The sequence below is a fragment of the Anopheles maculipalpis genome, chromosome 2RL, assembly GCF_943734695.1.
Source record: "Anopheles maculipalpis chromosome 2RL, idAnoMacuDA_375_x, whole genome shotgun sequence".
Lineage (NCBI taxonomy): Eukaryota > Metazoa > Arthropoda > Insecta > Diptera > Culicidae > Anopheles > Anopheles maculipalpis.
The window spans coordinates 9,629,355-9,640,237 of record NC_064871.1 but is presented as its reverse complement, the minus strand read 5'-3'; the positions used below and the strand labels follow the sequence as shown (position 1 = coordinate 9,640,237).

The window sequence follows — 10,883 nt, the reverse complement described above, 5'->3', positions numbered from 1 at the left end:
AATGCAAAATAATAAGAACATTCAATCAGTTCCTCCCTTGGGCTTTCACAGATACACGGTGCTATAAATCCTCCGAAGCATCTTCAGGTTCAATGTTGGACAGAGTCCATGTTTGAGCTGCGTACATGAAATCCGTCCAAAAGATTGAAACTATTCTTTGTAGTGAATCTTGGATCCTATGAAACCATTTAGTAAGTTTCAGATCCTTACCCTAACCAGCAGAGCTCATATTTCGTTCAACTTTATGGATATGAAACGCTTAATCTTGCTGGGGGCTCTGACTCTGATAGAACCCGACTCGGAAACATAGTAGCAGCTCATGGCGACGATCTCGAGGTAGTAGAGGAGTTCTGCTACCTTAGCACGATCGTAACTTCGGGTAAGAACGTTAGCTGCCAAAATCGAAGGCGCATTGTATAGGGAAATCGTGCCTACTACGGACTAGGAAAAGAAGAATTAACTACGAGGTGGCCGAGTTGTTTGTCGGTGATGATATCCTGAGCATTAAATCGTGATATTTTTATAATCGACCGAAATTCACTCACACACACAACCACGCCATTACTCACTTGTATTGTATTTATTCTCCGGCTTTAATATTGTACGACAGGTTTAGTAGCAGTAGTGGTAATAGTAATAATAGTGGTACTAGTTGCGACAATACAAAACGTTTAATATGATTATGATGCCAATGACTGTGGCTGATGGTGGGGCTAAAACTCGCAACCAACAGGCTCACCGTTGACCACTTCCAACCGAACCCAACGTGGTGCGATCGTGCTCGTTCTGTTCGCCACCACAATCCTTTCGCAATGCCTCCTCCTTCCGGAATACCGCCGATCGCTGATCACGTGAGAATTGTGTCGTCCAGCTCCTCTTCCTTACCGACCGCCTGCATTGCCACCTTCCGCAGCACTTTACTGACCACCTCGCTGAGCGATTCCCGTGCGCCCGGCTCAAGCAGCGTGATGCACCGCTGATGGAACTCCTCGCCGTCACGCAACCGCAGCACATGTACGAGCGCAATCTCCGAGTTGGACCGCACGTAACCGTTCTTTTCCTTCGTTCCGTTGACCAGCATCGGAATGGCGAGCTTCAGATACTCCGGTGCAATCCGTTCCGCCGGGACGACACGCGCCAGATAGGTACAGGTTTTGGCGAGGAGCTGCTTCACCTCGTTGCTGCTATGATTCATCGACTTAACGAACGGTGCGATAACGGTGGTGGACAATTTAGCCGCCCCATCCGTCATGCCGTACTGCAGCAGATAGCCACCCGCCCGAACACCGTTCATCGCGACCGGTATCTTATCCGACACAAGTGCTCCCGTGATGATTTTACAAATTTTTGGCTCATACTTCACCGTTACGATGCCGGCGGGATGTTCCTTGAGGGCAACGAACAGCGCCGCCGTACGACCGTGACGTAGCGTAGCATCATCTCCATAGTCTTCGTTCAGCATGTGGCTCGTTAGGGCATCATCCACCTGTTCCGGTGTTAACCAACGGCACAGCGCACCGAAACAACCGGCAGCAGCCGCACGGCTAACATCTTCCGGATGTGCCAACATCCCGGCCAGTGTGGTGTAGATCTGTTTCCGTAACGGTTCCGTCATCTTGTCTCCGGCGGGCGTCACAATGCCTCGCAATGCTTGCAACATTGTCTCCCGAACAGCCGAATCGTCCGCATTCCTAATGCCGTTGTGCATCTCCACAAACAGTGGATCGGGTCGGGTGTGAATGACGATCAGTTCCGCCAGTGCGTGTCCTGCCTTAATGCGTACCGTGCGGCTAGGATCGTGCAACGCCTTCAGGAAGGTGGTTTGCAGCTGTGGCAAGAACTGCTTCAGCATGATGCCCACCTTATGAAGGAGGATAGCGAGCGTCTCTAGCACAGCCGCTTTAACGCCCGCATTGAACCGATCGCCAAGGATACGAATCAGCGGACCGGTTATATGCACCACCGAGGGTTGCAGAGAGGCCGGTGAAGTTAGTTTAATCACTTCACCCAAACCTTGTGCAGCGTTTTCCTTCTCCTCTGGCAATCCGTTCAGTATGGCCTCGCGGAATACGGGCAGCAGTGGGGTGATGCCTTTCGGCAGACAGAAGCCAGGCAGTTCGCCACCTTTCGGCAGATCGCTGCTGGCAAACTTAACCGCCTGTCGTACATCGGTTACGTGCGCAATTTGCTGTGCGGAATCAAGAGTCTTCGTAACGGCATTCAGCGCATCCCAGGATCGCTGAAGAACATCTCGATCACTATCTGCAAGTAACCATAGAAGACCGCGCAACAACTGCGGCACGTACTGCGAGTAATCGCCGGGGGAGTGTGTGCAGAATGCGCACAGAAGCGTTGCAGCGGCACGGCGCGTTTCAGGAATATCTGACTTGGTCGAATCCATCACCGTGTCCATGATGGTGCGAATGCCTACCTCATCGCTAACGGACAGAATAACTGCCTGACAGTACTCCAGCTCCTGCACCTCTTCCGGAGTACCCTGTGCGGCAGCCAGCGCAGCCAACAGTGCGGGCAAAATCTTGGGCAAATACTTCGTAAGCGCCTCTCCAGCGACGGACGCTAGAATCGAGAGGGCTTTCGTGTTGACCGGTTTTGCTGTCAGTTGCGGGATAAGATACGGCAGCACGACACGTGACTTGATGGCCATAACCTGCCGCAACCCGTCCAGCGTCCACTCGGCAATGTCCGGATCGGGGTCGGCAAGACTCTCCAACATGGAGGGTAGAATGTCTTCGAGAGCCCTAGCACCCACCGTTGTGTGTAGGGAGTCGAACGTTTTGGCGGCAGCATGACGTACCTCGGGCAGAGGATCGGCCAGCGCTTTACGTACGGTCGGTACAAGACTGTTTACGAACGTGAGCACCATGTCCCGTGAGGTGGATGCCATTATCTCCGACAGCCCAATGCATACACCCTGTCGCTGATCCGCTTGATCGGAGTTGAGTCCACGCTCGAGAATTGGAATGATTTCCGGCAGCACACGCTCGCCTAGCTTACGCACCAGATCTCCAAGGGTACGTGCGGCCACCTGTCGCTTGTCGTAGCTTGTGCTAGCCAAACAGCCAAGTAATAGTGAAAACAGTGTGGGTAAGATTTCACGCAACGTCCTGGGTGTATTCGTCACAACAACCTTCCACACGTGCAGAGCGGCTTGGCGAACCATGAGCGAAACATCGCTACGACCCATATACAGTCCAGCGAGCACACGATTACGTCGATCCGCGCCCAGGCTGCGAATGATGGCTTTGTGGCTCTGTTCCGTGCCGAAATTATCATCCTCCGAAGCCGTCTGCGTCGTCATCTTGCCCGAAACGCCGGAAATCTTGTACAACAAATCACCCAACAGCTGTACGGAGCTGTACCGAATGCGCCAATTATCATCAAACAGACCCTTTTCGAGTTCCGGCAGTAGAAGCGTAATGGCTGACTCGGCGTACAGATTCACGATACGCTGACCGGCCTTCAGAGCGGTATCACGCACGTACTCATTCTCGTCCGCCAGAGCTTTAAGAATCGGGTTAATGATTTGCCCAATATACGGGGTGAAATCGTTCGGGAATGCGGATGGCATGTAGATGAACATCATAATGTAACCATCCTTCACGTGCGGTGCTATGTCCGTCCGTTCGGCAGTGGCAATAATTTCTGGCATTAGCTTATGCAGCTTCTCCACACCAAGTCCTCCGACCACCTCCGACAATCCCTGAGCTGCTCCCGATCGATCCACGCTGCTCGATTCCGAGGTGAGCGTTTGCATCAGCCAGGGCAGTAGATCTTCGAACGAGGATTCACCCATACCGCGCACCATTGCACCGAGAGCACGGGCAGAAACACCACGAACTTCCGGCACGGGATCCAGCAGGGAAGTCTTCAGTCCAGGGATGATGTTAGGCAGGTATGGTGTCAGATCCTTTTGATCGGTAAGCGAGTACATGTTACCAATAATCTGGGCCGCCATCTTGCGAGTTTCGGTAGAACGATCCATAAAGGCGCGCTGTACTACTGGCATAATAAGCGCCAGCGAAGGTGCATCGATAAAGTGGACAAACTTCGTTTCGAGTAGCGATTGTAGACAGGCGGACGTCTTGCTTGAAGGATCTTCCAGTGCCGTCAGTAAGACCGGAACAATCGCCTGAATCTCGGGATTCTTAATAACGCTACCGATTACGCGAAGGGCGTTCGCACCAGCCTCCTGTACCTTGATGTGCGAGTCCCCAAGCACTTCCATCAGCTTTGGGACGATGCTGGGCAGACAGGAGGACAGCTGTTTCGGTGCACAGAACGCCATCGATCCGAGCAATTCAACTGATGCCGTCTTCGTACGCCAAGAATCCTCATCGAGTGCGTTCAGCAGCGAGGGCAGCACAAGCTTCACACCGTGAGCCGAAAGTTTGGCCATTACTGTCTTGGCACACTCGTCCGCCGCCTGTCGTACGTACACCGAAGAATCGCCGAAACATTGCAACAAATGCGGCAACACATGCACAATGTACGGTTCGAACAGCCGGCCCAGGGTGCTGCACAGCATTTCGAACGCAAACAGTGCTCCCTCGCGAGATTTCCAGTTCTTCTTGTCCTGGATGTTATGCGTTAGCTTTGTCATAATGTCTAGCTGTTTTAGCGAAAGGATGCCCAATCCCTTCACTACACCGGCAATACCGTAAGCTGCTCCGCGTCGCACCCCGTACTTCTCCGACTTTACCAACTGTTGGAGCAGCTTCTTCACAATCTCGGGCGCTTTGTCTTTTACCGAGGGGATCAAATGCGGGATACAGTTGGCAACTGCTTCCTGTACCTGTTGGGAGGGTGTTTCGAGTGCCGCCAACAATCGGTCGATAATCGGCTGGATACGCTCATCCTCTTTGTCTAGATGGCGCGCGAGCGAACCCATCAGAATGACTACCGCCTGGCGTATGTTATCGTACGCTCCCTTGCTCGGTGCTTTATCGAGGAAGTACTCGAACGTCGGTAGCAGATAGGTGACGCTATCCTTCCCATGATGGTCTACAATCGCAAGCGATGCCGCCAACATCTCTTTATGCACAATCTCCTGCCGATCGCGCAATCCCGATCGTACCATAAATTGAATGACACTCTTCACCAGTTCGGGCGTGAGGAAGGGTGAGATACTCCCAAGCGCAATGGCGACACCACGCCGCGGACCCCAAGGATCAATGGCCGGTTCAACTTCACGATCAAACTGATCCAGCTTGGCCGGTATCATTACCACCTTCTCGCGGTAGATTTCCAGCAACTGCTCTACAACGCCCTCGATAGTTGACGAATCTTCGGCCAGAATCGATACGAGCGCAGCCGCCGCTGCCTTCTGCACGCACAGCTCCGGATGGATGATGTCCTTCATCAGCTCGTCCGCCATTACGAACGGCACCTCGTATCCTCCGTCCTGCCATATCCCGGTCGCTAGCTGCTTAATGTCCGGTGACAGATCGTGCTTTGCCACCCATAGGCGACGTGTTAACCGCAAACCAAACTCATAATCGTCCGCAATCGAGGGCAGTACGTCGATCATGATGGCAAGCGCACGCAAAGCTACATCCCGTACCGCATCCAGCTCTTCCTGCAACGCCACTAGCAACGCTTCGATTTCACGCTGTTCGGCCCGGGTTGTATACTCCCGACCGGAACAACTTTCCGCCACATCGAGCAATGCCGCAACGGACTGCGTTTGGACACGTCCCCGATGCTGTTGGGTGAGTCTTAACAGCAGTCGTATCATCTCTAACCGTGGCATATACGCCGGATGATACACATCGCCCAAATCCTTCCCATCCACCGTGTCTCCCTTAAGCTGTGCGTGATACGCAATGATCTGTACGCCATTAATCAACAAACTTTCGTCCTTCTTCGCTTCGGGCAGTACGAGAGCTCGCTTGAGAAACTCAAACGTATAGCTGAAGGCGGGCGCATCGAGCAGATACCGTTTGCTGCCCTCTTCCTCCCGATGCACGTTGTACATATCGATCGTCTCATCGTACAGTGCGACCAGAATGTCGCTCACCAGCTCTACGAGATTAGCCGTACACCAGCTTTCCTCCAGATCGCAGTGTGGTTTGCTCATGCGAATCGTTGCAATGGCAATGTCCTTCCCAAGCTCGGCCCGCTCGTCAACGAAACAGATGTCCTTGAGCCGATAGTATAGCTTTACCATCGCCGGTGCAGCAAGCGGTGAGGAAAAGACGCGCAGAATCGATGGTAACAGGGCGGGAAAGAAGAGGGGCAATTGTTTCGGAGTACCTTTAGCCGCTCCCTCGATCTGCGAAATGAGTATCGTGATGGTGTCGTGCAGTGCTTGTAGACGGGCTTTGATGGCATTTTCCTTTTCCCGCTGCTTATCAATCACCTCCTTTTGCTTCGGTGTTAGTTGCGGTGGTTTCCATTTACCTTCCTTGCGCCGTTTCTCTTCAAGCTCTCGACGGAGTTGCAGCTCTTCTAGCTGTTCTTTATAGCTACAAGTAGACGGAATGGGAAAGATTTCATTAAGAACCGTATCGAGTAGCGAGTAGCGTACGGCGTAACAGTCAGTGAGTGATTTAAATCCCAGAAGTGAGAGAGGAGTAGTTACTCTCATCAATAATAAGTCTCATCGAGTACGAGCATCAGTTGCTTGACTTCATACACTCACCTGTACGCCTTATTCTCGCGCTTAAGATGAGCCGTCTGTATCTGTTCGTCCGTGCTCGGTATCACGCTCTTATCGTACAGCTCGCCTTCCGGTGTCAAATACGTAAAGTATTCCTCATCCGTCACGTTCGACATGCGCGAATTGTTCAGCTCGTTCGTCACATTCTTCACCAGCACGGTAAGAATCAGCTCCGGACTGATGCGTGAAAGTGTCGCGAGCGTATTCTCGTACATGGCCGTTGCCTTGTACCCGCTGAAGAACGTCTCTTCGATTTGAGCCGTATTTAGCGCGATAAACTGTTTCCCCTGCAGCCCATAACGCTCGAGAATGCTTTCCCAAAGGTCACTCCGTAGAGAGGCGGCCGCTGGATGATGCGAACAAAGCAACGCACTAAGCGCTAACGACTGTGCATCCGGGTTAGCAATCTTCTCGACACCACAGGTAGTGTTAACGGCGTCAACCAGTGCCTGGGCTGGTGCAACACCCTCTTCGGCCGGATCTCCTTCGTTGAGGATTTTAATGCTCTCTACGTATCGAGTTAGTTCAGCTAGTAGACATTTCGCCAACGATACACCCTCCTCGCTGTTTACGATCTTTGTCAGCAGCGGTAAACAGTAGCGACGAACCTTTGCCTGCGAGGACATCACACAGACAACTGCCGCATGAATCAAAGGATCCACAGAGCTGTTTCCCTTCAGTTCATTGCGATGCTTGATTAGTAGCTGCTCGCAGATCACCATCACATAGCAGCGCGTTTCAGCGTTCGTAGTCGAGAGGAATCGTTCGTTCAGGAACGGTGACTTGCCCGTATCGAGCACAATGTTCCAGAAGTCTTTCAATTTCTCGCTGACGCTAGGATTCGTCAGCAGTAGAATACAAGCGGCACCGACACCCTCCGACACGACCGGCGTTTGGGCCGGACTCTGTGCGGCTCGTTCAACAATCTTCGACAGCGTGGCTGTAAAATCGATCCCATTCGGCAGCTTGCCATCGTGCAGACAGGAAAGGAACCACTGCAAGTAACTCGTGCGGATGGTTTGCGCTTTCGCGTCCAACCCCTTCTTGAACAGTTGCACAATTTTGGTCGGTATCTCGCCACGATGGTAAACCGTCCACAGGCCAAACATTTCCAGCGCATGGCAAACGACTTTCTCCTGAATTTCTGCTTCGATCACCTTCGAAAAGTGGTCACAGGCAGCGGGTAGGATGGTTTGAACCTTTTGGGATGGAATTTGGTTGAAACTCAAATTACCGGCGCCCTGGAAAGGATGAGGACAAAAAAGTTGAAGATTTATATTTGGAAATTTCGTTTCGTTACCACCGTGAACACACCTGCAGCAAATTTATCCTTAATTCTGCCACTGTAATCTTTCCGCCCGATCCGTTCAGCACGGCAAACACCTCCTTGAGCAATGTTTCGATCGCACTCGGCGCGCCACACTTAAGCGCGACCTGCTTCAACGATTCCACCGCTTCCTGGCGCACCGTTTCTTCCTTTGAGGCCAAATTCTGTACCAACGGTTTTCCCAGATCCAGCGCATAATCGCTTACATCCAGCTCGATTTCGTTCACTATTGCACCGACGGCACGCAGTATAACTTCGGCCGAACGTAGCATCGACCGTTGCAGGGCCGGTACCACAATCGTACGCAACTCATCCTTCGTGATGGCTTTTAACAGTACCGAACAAGCGACGATATCACTCGCGTGTGGCTTTGTCTTTACCGTTATCAACCCTTTCACCAGATGATCGAGCAGCTTGGCCTTGTGTTGATCGAGTAGCTGCTCCACCGAACCGTGCTCCTGCTGCAAATACCGCACAATCGTACAGAGCATCACAATCACCCCGCTGGACGGTTCCGTCGCTAGCAGCTTGTCGAAGTAGCGTTCGGCTAGACCTTCCTCACTGGCAAAGAAATCCCGTACGAAGCTGTACGCTTTATCCGATATCTTCTGTATGCCCGACGTCAGGGACAGTTGGTACAGACCGGCTTGAATTTCGAGCAGCTTGGGAAATTCCCGCTTCCCCACCGCCGTCCCATGGTCCGCATGCTGAGCAATCAGATTAGCCCAACCGAGTGCAAGGGCGGACGCTTGGGCTGCTTTTATCGGTGGCGCACCGGCAAGATCCTTCGTAAGCAGCGCCTTCAGCACGGCATTAAAGTGTTCGTACGTTAGATCGGGATGTTGCTTTAGTACCGCCACTAACAGTTCCTTTACGAGTGTTTGCGATTCGGGATCCTTGTATTTGGTAAGTGTTGTTCCGATCACTTTGCATATGCCCCGCACGATGGTGGCGTTAATACCTGCGAATGGTTCCAACACCGGTTAAAAACAAGATTTCACAATACGTCCCCCACCCGTCTTCCGAGCAGATAGAGTGAGAAAAACACATAGAAAATTGAGGTTATATTGTGACACGGAACAGACAGACGGACCAGACGGGTGCACGGTTACGGCACACCGGCAAAAGCGACACGTCACACCACTTACCGGGATTTGGCAGTACCGCAATCACATTTTGGAACAGTTCCGGCCGCTCTTCGACGGGCACATTCAGCACTCGGTTCGGCAAGTCTTTCAGGGCCTTAGCAAGCTAGAAAGCAGTGGAAAGAGTGTGTGTCGGCATCGAGAGATTACCATTATTATGAAAGTAAGTTACGATGCTACATCACTACACTCAAACGGAGCACAGATTTTCCTGGATTACCTCTGCATCAGCCATAGTTAGCGTACAATTTAGCCGTTTTCAGTGCGCCAATCCACACACGAAAAATCCAACACAGAAAGTGGACAACTGGACAAGCGGTGTCGTAGATGTGTGTTTTTTCCCTTTCTTTCTCTGTCTTCACTCGTCGTGATTTTGACGGCTGTCAAACCGATTCCGCGATGCCAGCTTCGGGGTTTGGCGAAAAATGCTAATTTTCCTTGCAACCCCCTTTGTATATTTTCTCATTATGCATAAAACCCCCATAACCGGGAAAACGATTGAAGTACAATTGGTTTAGCTTTACATGTTATTTATTTCTTGTGTTACATTAATTGGTTAGTTCATAGTATGTTGCCACTGTCTCCAGTTCCTTCCGCAAGATGTTCTTCGCTGGAACACAGCATACAGTTGCGATCTTTCCCGCCGTCTCATCCCTTCGTCCTGCGCCATCTTTCCGGTGCGGCATCTTCCTTCTACTGGCCGCCTGTCTGCTGCTGGTACACTTCAATCGTGTCGCCTTCCTCCATTTCCAGCGTGGTCGGAGTGTCGTTCTCGTTAATCGGCTGTCCGTCGAACCGAAAGCGGACAACTTGCAGAGACAATCCCGCCCGATCGCAGTAGGCGTTCATTAGCTTGCGGAGTGGAGTGTGTTTTTTGATCTTAAACTGCACAACTGCGTTGTCCTGCCCCAACACCTTCAAGTTGATGTGCTCCGACTCGGAGCTCTTCGGATCCTTCTTATCATCGGCCATGGTTCGTTGGAGCGTTTGAACTGCCGGCTGAAGAGAACACACAGAAAAACTGGCACAAGCACTATCCTTTGCTGAAATGAGCGTGCAACCGCGTCTCCTTGCTGTACCGAATAGGAAGCTTCCCAAACTACCAACTTTTCCGCTGTGCTAGCGATTTGACAGTTTTCGCCGTGTCGTGCTCAAGTAGCATAAAAATGAAGGATACTTTTCGTTCGCTGAACACTGGCAACACTGGCGTGCTAAAAAGAATGAAAAGTTTGTTCTTTTCCTCTTCGGTACTGCTCCGGGTATATTATGATAGAAAGAAAATTGTTATAAAATGGTTAGTGAGGAATTTTAGTATTTTATTGCTCTATACTGCTGAGCAACTATGCCTAGTACAGCTTCGTATGAGTTTTGTTAGTTTGGGCCGTGTGAGAACAACAGCTGTTATTTGGGAAGCAAGCGCTTGCTGAATATTTTTCTCGAATTGTATGTTGTTTTCGGTTGTACGTATTATAGGCGAGTCGGATATTGTGTAAAAAAAACTTTAAACACCGTGGTTTTTCTTTTTATCTCCACATGCTTTATTTCTCATACGATCTTCTCGGCTATTCACTCTGAAAAGTGCGCTTTTTCCTAACTGCATCTGACAGCTCTCTCTTCCACCAGATTGGAGAGCGCACAACTGTCACTTTTGCGTTAATGTCCACCGTACCACCGTCCAGACACCTACAATATCCTTGGAATGAGTGCAATTGCAGTTACAAAAGGAAGAAGT

The 10,883-nt window shown here is 51.2% G+C and overlaps 5 protein-coding genes across 8 annotated transcripts in view; 1 reads left to right on the top strand and 4 right to left on the bottom strand.

Moving 5' to 3' along the window:
* LOC126557240 (nicastrin) overlaps positions 1 to 10,883 on the top strand; it is a 380,964-nt gene that overhangs the window by 78,498 nt on the left and 291,583 nt on the right. The gene's annotated exons all lie outside the window — the stretch shown is intronic.
* LOC126557054 (nuclear pore complex protein Nup107) overlaps positions 1 to 10,883 on the bottom strand; it is a 408,812-nt gene that overhangs the window by 341,337 nt on the left and 56,592 nt on the right. The window lies entirely within an intron of this gene.
* Positions 1 to 10,883, bottom strand: part of LOC126559365 (AP-2 complex subunit sigma) — a 576,875-nt gene that overhangs the window by 561,770 nt on the left and 4,222 nt on the right. The window lies entirely within an intron of this gene.
* The window catches only part of LOC126556571 (eIF-2-alpha kinase activator GCN1), a 112,211-nt gene continuing 102,142 nt past the window's right edge, over positions 815 to 10,883 (bottom strand). For 2 of the 3 annotated variants that reach the window (XM_050211887.1, XM_050211886.1), the window contains exons 2-6: positions 9,372 to 9,427; positions 9,155 to 9,257; positions 7,994 to 8,967; positions 6,662 to 7,920; positions 815 to 6,485 (exon numbers count right to left, since the gene is read on the bottom strand). In XM_050211887.1, the coding sequence (XP_050067844.1) occupies positions 848 to 6,485; positions 6,662 to 7,920; positions 7,994 to 8,967; positions 9,155 to 9,257; positions 9,372 to 9,386 (7,989 nt within the window). In that variant the 5' untranslated portion in view covers positions 9,387 to 9,427 and the 3' untranslated portion in view covers positions 815 to 847. Of the gene's footprint in view, positions 6,486 to 6,661; positions 7,921 to 7,993; positions 8,968 to 9,154; positions 9,258 to 9,371; positions 9,510 to 10,883 lie in introns of those variants that run through there. The other variant, XM_050211885.1, reaches the window with a different exon arrangement.
* On the bottom strand, positions 9,843 to 10,123 carry LOC126559534 (small ubiquitin-related modifier 2-like). Its single transcript, XM_050215703.1, has one exon. It carries the CDS (start codon positions 10,121 to 10,123, stop codon positions 9,845 to 9,847), a length of 279 nt encoding a protein of 92 aa, XP_050071660.1. The 3' UTR covers positions 9,843 to 9,844.